This window comes from Anopheles cruzii, chromosome 3, assembly GCF_943734635.1.
Source record: "Anopheles cruzii chromosome 3, idAnoCruzAS_RS32_06, whole genome shotgun sequence".
Classification (NCBI taxonomy): domain Eukaryota; kingdom Metazoa; phylum Arthropoda; class Insecta; order Diptera; family Culicidae; genus Anopheles; species Anopheles cruzii.
In genome coordinates this window covers 61185675-61198668 of record NC_069145.1, presented here as the reverse complement: position 1 = coordinate 61198668, position 12994 = coordinate 61185675, and the positions used below count along the sequence as shown (strand labels likewise).

Here is a 12994-nt window from a genome sequence, read left to right as displayed (position 1 = left end):
TTATTTTTACTATTCCGTTGCTCTTGGATGTTGCCTGCAGAATATTAATCTGGAACCCAGCAGCTTGAATAACCTGCATACTTTTCATAGGGCAGTGCCAATGTCAAACAGCGGCAGCGGCAAAACATTCCATCGGAACAATCAACTTTTCAGCACGTGCAACCTGGAAACAATAATAAATCTGTTTGGACTTAGGTTCCGGATTGTACGATGGCTCCTGTGCATTCACCAGTGAAACCCCTTCTGTACCTCGAGGAACACAAACTGAAGCAAGATGCAAACGATTATGGGCTATCGGATGATTTTTGGAGCTTCGAACGGTTCAAACAACAACTGCAGATAGTGATCGTGCGGTACGAAGAGAACGAAATCGAGTTCGACATGATCGGCGTGAGTCCTGCAGTGGCCAACGTGTTCCGGCGTCTGATGCTCAGCGAGGTTCCGAGCATGGCAATCGAGAAAGTACACATCTACAACAACACGTCCATCATTCAGGACGAAGTGTTGGCCCACCGGCTGGGCTTGATACCGTTGCGGGCCGATCCGCGCATGTTCGAGTACAAGGTAAACGAAACCGATCCACCGACCGCCCAGGATTCGCTGGAATTCGAGCTGAAGGTGAAATGTACCCGTAAAAACAAAGATTCGACCGAGATCACAAACAACGACAACATGTACCGCAATCACAGCATCTACTCTGGCCAGATCAAATGGATTCCGATCGGAAACCAATCGGCCGTATACACCGATGCGTCCGTTGGACCAATCGACGACGATATACTGATAAGCAAAATGCGCCCGGGGCACGAGTTCGACATTAAACTGTTTGCAGTGAAGGGCGTGGGCAAAGATCATGCCAAATTTTCACCGGTAGCGACTGCTTCCTATCGTTTGTTGCCGGAAATCAAGCTCAAGCACGCGGTAGTGGGAAACGATGCACGGTTGCTGCAAAAGTGCTTTTCTCCGGGTGTGATCGAGATCGACAAAGAGGATCGTGCATACGTGAAGGATGCTCGGTACGATAGTTGCAGCCGGAATGTATACCGCTACCCACACCTGGCGGATGCCGTTACGCTGGCACGCGTAAGAAATCACTTCATATTCACCATCGAATCGCTGGGAGCCCTCAAGCCGGAGGTGATCTTCATAGAGGCGGCAAAAGTGCTAAAAAAGAAGTGTAGAATGTTTTTAGATGAAATAAAAGGACATTGAAAGGTGGTGTTCGGATCAGAATTGATGAAAGCTATCTTTTTGCACATTACAAACATAACGAGGCATTGTCGCTTATTCAATTTCACAATCCAAGGTTTTTACCAAAATCACGTGGATACCTTGCACACCTTCACTTGACGGTTACATTTTTCCTAAGAATATTGTTACCATTGCGGGTGCTAATAATTAATACGGCTCATTCGGGAAACTAGTAATAATTTGTATTGCAACTGCCGCAGGCAAATTCCGAAGCAAAAGCATAAGCATTAAATATTCTAATTTTTTTCCAACACAATTCATCAGACAGAAAATGGAATGTTACGGAATGGTTAGATAAATATCTTCGAAGAAATTTGTGAGATCAAACTCGATCGACATACAGCAATATTCATTTGTTCATTTCTTCGATGTATTTGAAAAAATCTATGAGCCAACCTATGAGAAATATGTACAATTTCTGGTAAAAGGAAGGATTTTTCATATTCATTTAAAATCGTACCGGTGCAGCCCGGTGGGCCCTTTGGCTGCCTACAATGTTTGTACCGGATCTGCATGATGCCGGACCGGAGGGTGCATGACCGTTAAAGCTTATCGTGGTTGACTCATTGATGATTAAGTCATGCCATTGTATGAATCATTCAAATGTGGGCTCATGGCCAACAGTGTGACTGATAAGGCTAGAGCCAAGCCCTTGCTGGCAGTATCGTATCATGATGGAACAAACATTGCCCAAGTTTGGGGGGAAATTTGATTAGCATAAATAGAAACACTACGGAATGAAGCACGTTGGGACGAGAGTGTGAACTCGGATACTCGTTTTTCACGTTTCTTTTATTTTTACTTGATCGGGCTGTGTTCATGTAAACCTAAAATGCATTTACAAACATCAATGCAATTTTTCTAAAAAGAAAATACATCATATTGGTAGCTTAAAGCGTATGATTAAAAGTACATGGAATAAATAAGCTTAAAAGAACCTCGAAGGGATAAGCGCGTGGTACGTTCCTTTCGCCCAACCTAACGCACATAAACAATGAGTATAAGCTTGCGTTAACCCCCCTTGTTGTACGGATTTCCTCCCCCTCGGACGTTCTGGCGAGTAGTCACTAAAATGTCACGAGTTTCCGCTTGTCCTCAACACAGTTTCCGCTCTTATAAGCTAATCGTTTTCCAAGAACATAAACTTCAACCGCGACGTTATTTATGAGTAATGTTACGCGTAATAAGGAGATTGCTGCGCATCAAGAGGCGCACCTTGCGGGAGCTCTTCGAAGTGGCGAAAAGTAGTAGTATTTGACGAGTATCTTCCCAATCATCGCGCCGCACCGTTCGCTGTCGCGCTCCCGACTCTATAGCAGAGTGCACTTGATCTTCCTCCGTTTGGATTTGTCTTTAACGCGCCCGTTGGTGGTCTTGGAATCTTCCGTCTTCCGCGAGCGTATCTCGCGCATCAGGTCGAAGAACACCTTGTCCACGTTTTCACGCGTTTTGGCAGACGTTTCAACGTATGGCACGCCCCACTGCTGGGCCCGCGACTGGCATTCGGCCAGAGGCACCTTCCGCTTATCATTCAAATCGCACTTGTTGCCGACCAACAGGAACGGAATATTCTCGTCGTTCTTGACGCGCAGTATTTGTTCCCGAAACTCTTGTGTCGCCTGAAAACTCTCGTCCTCCGTTATCGAAAACACGCACAGAAAACCTTCGCCGCTGCGAAAGTAATTGTCCCGAATGGCGGCGTAGTCTTCCTGTCCGGCCGTGTCGAGGATATCGATTTGTACCTCCTCACCGTCCAGTACCACCTTTTTCCGATAGCTATCCGCCTTCGTCGGTTCGTAGTCTTCGACAAACTCGTCGTACATGAACTGCAGCGTCAGAGCGGACTTCCCAACGCCACCGCTGCCCACCATGATCACCTTGTGCAGGGCGGGTCCCGTCGTCGGTTTCTTCGACATCTTCACTTTCGTTGCTCCCGGATTATAAAATCGCGATACAAATAAGCACTCTGTCGCCGTATTTTGCACTACGTGTGGCTGAGGTAATACGTGTGTTGAGTAGTTCTTTTCGTTTGAGTAAATCACATGCGTGGTTGCCTCCCGAATGCGTCGCTATCTCTGGGGCGCCAATTTGGTTTGGTACGTTGATTTTTCCCACACTGGAAACCTACCAAAACAGTGCCGAGGAAATTACGGGTCAATAATCCGTGGTGGAGAAAATGGAAAACAAGCATAACTCACCTACCAGACACGGATCGTGAAGGCAAACGACCGCAATACAGCGTTTGCAACCCCACCCAGTAGCTGGCTATAGCGTCGAATACTGTGCGGCCGCTACACTCTCTACGCTACGATCTGGTCGGAACTAATTTCCACTACAGCGAATCGTTTATGGCTGTTCGACAACGAACAACGGAAACGACGTAACTTACAGACGATAGGCGTACGAGCTGCGATCCGATATGAATGTTTTTTACTACGGAAAATCTGTTTCGCTTTGGATGCTTTTGTTCGGAGGATCCGTGTCTCTTGTCGACTACTTAATCCAACAAGACGCACTCTTATTAGCGATTGGAAAAACGTTCACAAAGTGCGCGCTCTGGCGCCACTAAAGTGCCCGGACCGAGTTCCGATGGTCACACGACCGATTTTCTGCTAAATGAGCTTCTGTTTGGTCTGTCCAGTGATAATTGCTGGTGAAAGTTTTGCTTGTAGTTGTTTTGGGTTAGGCCGAATGACGTCGATTTTCTCTTTCCTTTTCCATTTCGTGCTGTCAAAATTGTGAAGCGCGACAGCTCATGTTTATGGGACCGGATCGAATGCCGCAACCTCGGTACTTTTGGTACTCAACAGATAAAAAGCATAAAAGCAAATACAAATTTGCAGCAAGTGAGCCAAGACGGTCAGCAATTGAATTATTAAACTAGTCAAAAATAATAAAGTACCTGTCCTCGTTGAATCGTTTTTATTGAACTAACTTTTAATTTGTTTACCCTATCGCTGTCTTTCAAAATTATGTTGAATCGTTCAATCGCTGGGCGTGAAAGGCGTACTGTTCAGTGCTTATTCCGTTTGCTCCCCAGTGGTGGCTTCTGTAGATTGAAAGCATCGCTTCCGGTTCCCGTAATCGCACCGAATCCGAAGCCTAACCGATTACCGAAACCCACACTGTCGGTTCCTGCTGAGGCTGTTCCGCCTGCTGGAGTCATCCCGAAGAAATTCGTCGTTCCGAACGCAGTTCTACTTTGCTCAACCGAACCGGCCCACAACGATGATCCAGGACCCGGTTGCCGCAGCGAAACACCGAAATTGACGTTACCCATTACGGACGAGAAGGGTGTCGGTCCGGAAGAAACGTTTAGGGCAAATTTGTCCCCATCCTTGCCAGCATCCTTTGCACTTTCGTTGCTCTCGAACACGTCGGTAGTATCACGCAGAAGATACTTCCTCAGATTCAGGTACTGCTCCTTTTTTTCCTCCACTTTCTGATGCAGTTCGTGCAGTCTTCCGGCGAGGGCGACAAAACTTTCGTAAATCTGCTGCAGGCACAGTTTCAGGTGCTGCGGAGTAAAGTACTGTGGTGTGTGGAGCGAGTTCATATGTTTCTCGGTTAGCTCGACCTGTTGCTTCAGATTTATGAGGTCCGATTCATACTTTTGAGTCAGCTCGATAAAGTACTGCAACGGCAGCGTGTTTTCGAACTGCAGTCCTACGGGAGTTTCCTGCGTCCGTTGCGCCATATCCGCCTGATGCGTGATGCCGGACGTTTCGTGACGCAACAGTTTGATGGCATTCTGGTTGTTACTCACGCTGTTCGACAGCTCGGCCAGAGTACTGCTGAGGCTCTTGATTTCGTTCGACACGTTGGACATTTTTCGTGCCGAGCAACGTGCAATGTCCGAGCTGATGGTTTTCTGCTTCTTGATGTACTCCTTCAGGTGCTCCACGGTGGTAAGGATTTCTTGCGGCACCAGAGCTTCCTTCGCTTTAGTGCTGTCAGTTTTGCCCTCAACTGATTTGGGTAAGTTGGCATTAATGTCCACACCACCCAAGCCCACCGTAGTCGTCGCGGTCGTTGTAGGTGTTTGCTGAACGAAGCCTGTTCCTGTCGCCGTGGTTGCTGTTGCAGGTTTGGCTGCTCCGAAAAACCCACCCGCACCTCCAATGCCGAGCGTAGGACCAGTTCCGGCCGTTGCTGGCGCACCAAAGTTAAGAGTCGGAACAGCGAATGTTGCCGTTGTAGTTGCCGTTGTCGCTCCGGTCGGAAGACTCATCGCTCCGAATGGGCTGGCCGTTGAGGTAGTGACACCACCGAGTCCGAACGATAATGGTGCCGGAGCTGCCGCTGCCATCGTGGTAGTTGCTGGCTTACCAAAGCTTAACACGCCTGCTGCGGTGGCCGTGGTTGTGGTAGCGGTAGCCGGAGAACCGAACGAAAAGCCCGTTGCAGTGCCCATTGGAGCACTGGCTCCTGGTGCGATGCTCGCCGTTGCTGCTGGGGTGCCGAACGAAAATGCTGGCGCCGAAGTGGTCGGAGCGCCAAAACTAAAACCGGACATTTTGACGTAAAACAAGAAACACCGGAATCAAGAGCGATTTAGAACGGAGAACGACGAAAATGATTTATTTTCCCCCAACAAACGAAGGAAACCAGCGAAGTCTCAGCAGGTTAAAATAGCGTTGCAAAACGTTTGACACTCGCACTGACAGTTGGGGAGTTTAGCGGCCTTTGGTGTGCCTAATGGTTGGTGTGGCTAATGGTCGGTGTGCCTAATGGTTGGTGTGCCAGGCTCGTGAAGCATCTTTGTGTTGACTACTGTCAAAAGTGCAGAAATGCACAATTGCCGGTGAAAACATTGCGTCAATCACACGAATTTTCCAAATGTCTGCAAGTATTTTTTGTACTTTCCAGTAACTCAGCAAAAGGTGAGAAAACGGGCATTAGTTGCATCAACATTGTTGTTAATACTGCCTTCTATACTTTTAGTAAAACATTTAACATGTCTAAAATGTTGATAAGATTAGCTTCCCGCGGTGCTGCCGGATTCAGTGGGAGTGGTGCCGGAGTGTTCGGTCGCAAAACAAATGTAGCCGATCCCAGCCGATATACCAACAGCTCCTGGCTGTGGAAACGGTTTCAGCATACACCCGGAACATCAGACCCCGTGAAGGGTAAAGGTCCGATCACGTGGAAGAGTTTTGCATTTATTGCCACCGCCGGAATCGGTGTGTTGGGCTTCATGTGGTACGTGAAGGACGAAAAGGAGCAGGCGCTGCTACGGGAAAGAAAACGGCAGCTCGGAAAGGCAGCGATCGGGGGCAAATGGGAACTCATGGATTCGGAGGGCAAACAACGCAAATCGTCCGACTTTGCCGGCAAGTGGTTGCTTATCTATTTCGGCTTCACGCACTGCCCGGACATTTGTCCGGACGAATTGGAAAAAATGGCGGCAGTAGTAGATTACCTAGAGAAGGAGGAAACAGCCGACCCGGTACAACCCATTTTCATCACCGTCGATCCACAGCGCGATTCGAAGGAAATTGTGGGCAAATACGTGAAAGAGTTCTCGCCGCGGTTGCTCGGGCTTACGGGAACCGTCGAGCAGGTAGCGCAGGTCTGTCGTGCATTCCGTGTCTATTTCAGTGCCGGTCCCAAAGACGTCGATGATGACTACATTGTAGATCACACGATCATTATGTACTTGGTCGATCCGAATGGCGAGTTTGTGGATTATTATGGCCAGAACCGGGATAAGGACGCAATCAAAAACTCGATCCTGATGAATATGGTAAAGTTCAAACAATTGCATAACAAATCGTGGTGGTAATTCGTTGTTACTTCAGTAAAATGTACATGAAATGTGTAGTATTGGCAGAACATATGAAATGTTAACCGGCGACGAATGCCGTAATATTTAATAAGAGTTTATTTCTTTGATAAAATAGAATATATTGAGAAATGGTGGTTGCATTTTGCATCTCTTTTTGAAAATGGTTCTTTTCGCTGTAACGTAATTTAAATGAAACTGATTTTTATTAACACATTTTCATTTCATATCTGCTTTTGGCATTAGCAACTAGCTAAGCGAAGTTATGGGAAATGTTATTTAAGTTCTTTTGTACGAAATACATCGTACAATATTTAGAAAGTAATCAGAACATCCAAACTTTAACATCTCTAGTTTCATCAGGTAGGAGTATAAAAAAATATTCCCCAAATAAGGCCGCGAACACCCGGAAAAGGGCAACAACAACACTGCCAAGAAAATTCGCCATTTCATTAATATTTCATTTTTATGCGGGAGATGTTTAGCTAAAAAGCGAAATAAACTGCCGGTTTTTTCGTTGCAAAAAGAAGACACAAAAAACATTTGCTCAAAGATTAACCGATGTAGTGGAATGTTGGGGCGCCACAACGGCGAATCGGGGCAAACTAGCACGAAACTACCAATTTACTTCACTTCTGCTCAAAGTCAGTGGGTCCGCTCGACCCTCCCCGCCCGGTCGCAATGCGAGATGCTGTTCCGAGAAACATCTCGGCCCCGTAAAACGATTCTGCACACCATGTTCCTGGCATTACACTGGCATAAAACATAATCTGCTTTACAAAAGTTTAATTAAGACGCAAAGAGCAAAGTTTGAAGGTTTTCCTCTTATTTGTGTTTGAGTTTTCTCTCCAACGTGTGCGGGGAGGGCGCGGAGATACCGTGCAATGTGTAAGTCTGGATAACGTTCTCAGCCACTTTCGGTTCGGGCGAGACCAGCGGTGCACGGGACGAATCTGTGCGTCTTCAGCAAAGTTAGTTTGCGGTTACTTCATGAGGGTGATCGTTCAACGGGGTGAATAATTTAAATAGTGATAGCTTTGATCTCGGCCCCAAATAGCTCGTTCCATTGACGCCAATTTTCTTGCATTGTAGATTTTTGATCAGCGCAAGACGAGGTTTATTACTTTTGTGTCAACTAAAGTAGTTTTGAATGGAGCCACGTGGTTAAGAAGGTGGTAGCATTTACAATTCCGGACGACCAAATGCTATGGGATAAAATTGTTATTCAAATGCACCGGAAGTTTTTGGTTGACTTTGCCAATACTTTGCACCCATTGCCACGCCGTGGCTTGAGCACTCCATCGATGGCACTTTTTTTAAGTCCTCCATAGCTCCGGTAATGCATCACGTTTCGGAGAAGCGCCAAGAAGTGCACGTGCACCGCTACGAGCTTTTACCATGCACATGGACATGGAAAGATTAAATTAAAACTTTCTTACCCTTGTGTTGACTGTTGTATTTTGGCGATTACACTCCGCGCTCCGCTGCTGTTGATGAACTTTCCTCTCCGTACGGGTACTCTACGCTTTCCGTTCCGTGCGCGGTCCTGTTTTCAGTTTTTCTACGGTACTGCTACATGATAAAGTTTCACGCTCGTCTCGGTTAAGTAGCGCATTTTCTGTGGAAAAAACGAACGCTAAGGAAAACGTTTGCAAATAATAGTCGACCAAACAATGCTAAAATTGCTCCCAAATTGGCTATTTGGCCGGTCGAAAATTGCCTGTAAAGTACAATGGGGCTGGTTATAATGAAAAACAAAATTACAATGTGTTCTATCGTTGGGAGTGTAAAATGGGCATCTGTAGCTAAGAAAAACATTCCTCAATTTGTAAACAACCAATAATTAAAGCAAACAGTAAATTAATTGCCACATTACGAGGCATTTTCGGTATGTATCAAATGAATACCATTCTGCTGGGCCGCCGGGGTGGTAATTATTTGGATCGTATTGATCGGAAAACTAACCGTTAATTGATTACCCATTTGGATCCGGCTTCCTGTTTCGATTACACGTTTGGAAACATTATGTTAGAGCTGTTTTATTTAAATAACATTTTATTCATTACATTGTATCGTGCGTTACTTAATATTTGAATTCCTGCACAGCAACTACCATTCCATCGCGGGGCTTCCAGTAACAGCAACGGAACAATAAGAAGCAATACTTGAACAAATGCGTAGCCATAAGGAAGACGCGACAGAATGGTAGCAAAACTTCTGCTTGTCTCAACCAAAAACTGACAAAAGTAAGAAGTTCATGGTGGAAGGCAAAATTTTTCAACAGTTTGTCCCCGAAACACGGAATCAATTCAAACGATGGCACGAATGGAATGGTTCGGTTTGAGTGTTGTACTTTTGGGGCCCAGTTTTTTTTAACCGCGTTTTATTTTTTGGCCACGAAAAGTCAAGAGCCCAACACGCGCTCCCGAACTGAACAAAAAAACACCCCCGCTGGAGCATCGAAAGTTTTTGTAGAATTGCAAAAGTTGATTGCTGGTGTGCGCGACGGTATGGACGGCGGGCCGGCCGGTGGGCCGGCTGGTGGGCCGCGTGGCGATCGCGGCGGAGAAAAGGATATATTTTGTCTATTTATCAGCAAAGAAATGCATTACACAGTGAAAATAGTCGGCCACAACGACCGAGGCAGAAACGAGTTTGCGGAAGGACGATTGTTGATGGTACGAGTACTTCCGCTGCTTATTGGTCGTCCGTTTTTTTTGTTGCGCGGCGCTTCACTTGCACCGGTCCCACGGACGATGCTGTTGAGCTGTTGAAAGTTATCGTAAATTGAATTTATTCCATTCGATTTTGAATGATATTGAACATTGGAGTTATACGAAGCGAATTGATTTGGTAGAATTGGCCTCGGTGCTTGTATCGGGTCGGGTGACCCTTGCGAGTCACGCTGTTCAGATGAGATTTACTTTTTTTTGCTATGCTGGCCCTTGTTCATATCGTTGGATTTTGTTGGAAAGTAGATGAAGTTTGAATTAATTTTGTCTGTCATGATGATATTTGAAACTTTTATCCGCACATTCGGTTCAAATTTTTTTAGTTTACCGTCAAACTTTTTATACTTAACATTAGTTGGAGCAAAAATATAAATTTCTGTCGAATCCTGAACAAATGTCGTTTTCCTACGTCAATTTTAAACTGTAACTTTTTTGTGGCGGATTGTTTCAGATTATTACACATGGTGCTCATGCTGGTAAAAACATTCTAGAAAATTTAATTGCATAATCGATGGATTGGCCCAATTCCGGTTGGTTAAAATTTGAACCAACAGTTTTGCAAATACCTTCATAGCTAGTCATTCAACGTACGTGTTTGAGAATCGAAATTTATATCACATTGGCGTTTTATCCAAAAGAAACGGCACACGGTTGATTACATCGAATGTATGTAATGAACTCGATTGGCCAAACTCAACCCAAACTAACTATTAATACATTTTGTCGGGAAGCCGTTCGAAAGTAAGTGCTACTGAAGAATTTTGGCTAATCCACAATCAATCCGATCAGAATGCAATCCTTACACACTGCAACTGTTACATGACTACACGCAAAGATTGACCGACTGCAACAGTAGCTGCAATTGATAAACGGTATACGTTCCAGGTGGTCGCTACGACCATCGTAACGTTATTTACCAAACCAACGGTACGGGGTTTGTTTCGGAAATCACGATGCATCCCAACTGCGGCCGGCTCAGAGAAGGCAAACCGAACCGTTGGGCATGGGAATTTGTTTTGATTAATTTTTATTGCACATTTCGTTACATAAATCTGCTCTGTTGTGGCTTTCTGGCTTTCTGGAAGGGTCTGGGCTGACCGGGTGATAAAGGAAGGCTATGCTTTGCCCCATAACTGACACTGTTTTATTTCCGGCTGCACGTCCATCGCCCCTCGGACGCAGTAACGACGCTAAAGCAGCTGCTGGCCGTTGTTCCCACAAAAAGTGGCAATCCTGCTCGACCATGTTTTTGTGTCCTGCGTGTTCAAGCTGTGGTCGAGACCCGGGAACGAGGGAAAACCCGGCTGGTGGTGGTGAAGAAAATGATAACTTCCTAAATTCCCAACGACACATACCTCCGCACAGGAAGGCACACAAACAATCCGACCCACCCACAGAGGAATCGTCCCCGGTGGAGTTTTCATCTTCATTCCTACAGATCGGCTCTGGCCGAGAACATAGGCATCTTCTAAAGCCAGACGTTGGATCTTTGTTCCTCGGTCCGGGTTCGGTCGGACCACTTTTTAGCCCCCCACCAAAACTAGCCCGAAAAGCGCCTTGCCAACGAGTGGTACCAATGGCCGGCGGTTGTCTTCAAGCTGTGGGCCCTTGTTCCTGAACTGAACTTATGCTCTCGCATCATCATACGTACAATGTGGTATAAACAAGTCAGTCCGTGTCGGTCCACTCGAATAGAGCGAGAGAGGAAAGACATTTCGTAAATTTTTACCACTCAGAACCCTACAGAGATCTTTCCCCTTTACGGCCACTATTTCCGGTCAGACTTCTACTTAGTTTCACTTGGCTTTCCTCTCGATGCTTGGCTTTTGGTGTGACCAGCCGGCCAGCCGAAGACCTTCACCGGGGCTACGGAGGCCGGACCCGGACGATGGTTTGTCGGTTCATTTGCCAATCCCAATACCGAAGAGGCTAATCTGTTTCGAGTTGAATTTGCTTTTGCACTTTTCACCAGATTTATTTCTCCGATGGCACATTATGGTAACTATCGTCTGAACTTAACGACAGTCGAAATGGATTGTTGTGCCCTTACGCTGGCCCCCCCAATAACCCGGTTCGGCTGTGGTGTGGTGTGGTGCGAAGGAATTGCCTTTGGGACTCGGGGCGCCTCCTTCATTAAAGGGAGCTGAGTGCTCTGTTTGCACTATACTCCCGCTGGCCAAAGGAGATGCCACACTTTCTCGGTGCGTTTAATGGAGCGCCATGAGTTGCAATCGGTCGCAGGTTTCCTAAAACATTTGAAGCTGAAAAAAGGGATAGAGAGAGAGACAGCAGCAAAGGATACGGTCGGCGTGGTGGTTTTATGGGCTGCCGATGTCGATCGCTCGGTACAAGTAATGGTATGTTTTATTATTGTGCAATGTGAGGACGATAAAACATACCGCAGGCCGGCCAGTAGGGCTTCTGGGGCAAATATGGAACTGTTCACAGATCGAAAACGGCGCAGTGCGCTGCCGGTTACAGTGTGCGAACGATACCGATTCAATGATGTGCTCGTTTGGCAATCATCATAAATTTTTTTAGCCTCCCCGAAGACCATTTGCTTCGATTACGCTTACGCTGCACTGTGAGAAAAGTGGTGGCCAAAAGGGATGCAAATGGCTTACGGAGGGTTAAAAGAATTAGATGTACAGTATCCGAAGTAGAGCCCTACCTAAAAACCTACCTTTATTTATTATCAGATCAACATTCAGATGTAGAAGGTGTATTTTAAATAAATCACCCAACGTCATCATTAAAGACGAATTGTTCCTAAATATGAAAAACAAATTGTTTTAAAATGCAACAAAAAGACAAGCAAAATACTGTTTTGACCCCTGTGCTCCCATAGTGCGCCAGTGCGCTGATCCAACCGGCACGACATGGAAAGGGTTTTCAAAGTGCAGCAGTAACTTTTCCAATATTTGCCACATTCGAGTGCCACCCACGGAGCACAGTCGGGAATTTTAATTTCCCAGCACAACGACCCAGCGGCAAGTTTATGGAGAATTAATAGTAGAAAGTCGTAACTGTATCTTTCGGTAGCGACGTGTGCATTGGGCAAACAAAAAAGTTTGTTATGTAGCTCCAAATAAAGAGATGACGACTGTACTGTGCCTAGTTGTGGAAATGAATACGGTGGTCGTTTGCGGCGTTCATACCGGTATCATTGGAGGCCCGTTTCGGGTTTGGTCAATTTTATTTACGAACCAGCTGGGAAGTGTTGTTC

General features: G+C 46.1%; 4 protein-coding genes across 5 annotated transcripts; 2 read left to right on the top strand and 2 right to left on the bottom strand.

Annotated features, from left to right (window-relative positions):
• The first annotated feature begins 210 nt into the window (after positions 1-210).
• Positions 211-1212, top strand: LOC128270735 (DNA-directed RNA polymerases I and III subunit RPAC1). The gene has a single exon (XM_053008149.1). It carries the CDS (start codon positions 211-213, stop codon positions 1210-1212), a length of 1002 nt encoding a protein of 333 aa, XP_052864109.1.
• Positions 1213-2064: 852 nt separating this feature from the next.
• Positions 2065-3906, bottom strand: LOC128272187 (ras-related protein Ral-a). 2 transcript variants are annotated; one of them, XM_053009941.1, is made up of 2 exons: positions 3450-3906; positions 2065-3375 (listed from the first exon to the last, which is right to left on the bottom strand). In XM_053009941.1, the coding sequence occupies exon 2, from the start codon at positions 3165-3167 to the stop codon at positions 2562-2564; it is 606 nt and encodes a 201-aa protein (XP_052865901.1). In that variant the 5' UTR covers positions 3168-3375; positions 3450-3906; the 3' UTR covers positions 2065-2561. The 2 variants fall into 2 exon arrangements, with proteins under 2 accessions (XP_052865901.1, XP_052865902.1); XM_053009942.1 differs by having other exon boundaries at positions 3454-3906.
• Positions 3907-4187: 281 nt separating this feature from the next.
• LOC128272912 (nuclear pore complex protein Nup58) lies at positions 4188-5871 on the bottom strand. The gene has a single exon (XM_053010797.1). The coding sequence runs from the start codon at positions 5765-5767 to the stop codon at positions 4265-4267; it is 1503 nt and encodes a 500-aa protein (XP_052866757.1). The 5' UTR covers positions 5768-5871; the 3' UTR covers positions 4188-4264.
• A 166-nt stretch (positions 5872-6037) lies between these two features.
• LOC128272992 (protein SCO1 homolog, mitochondrial) lies at positions 6038-7101 on the top strand. The gene is made up of 2 exons (XM_053010895.1): positions 6038-6134; positions 6196-7101. The coding sequence occupies exon 2, from the start codon at positions 6209-6211 to the stop codon at positions 7034-7036; it is 828 nt and encodes a 275-aa protein (XP_052866855.1). The 5' UTR covers positions 6038-6134; positions 6196-6208; the 3' UTR covers positions 7037-7101.
• The last annotated feature ends 5893 nt before the right edge of the window (positions 7102-12994 follow it).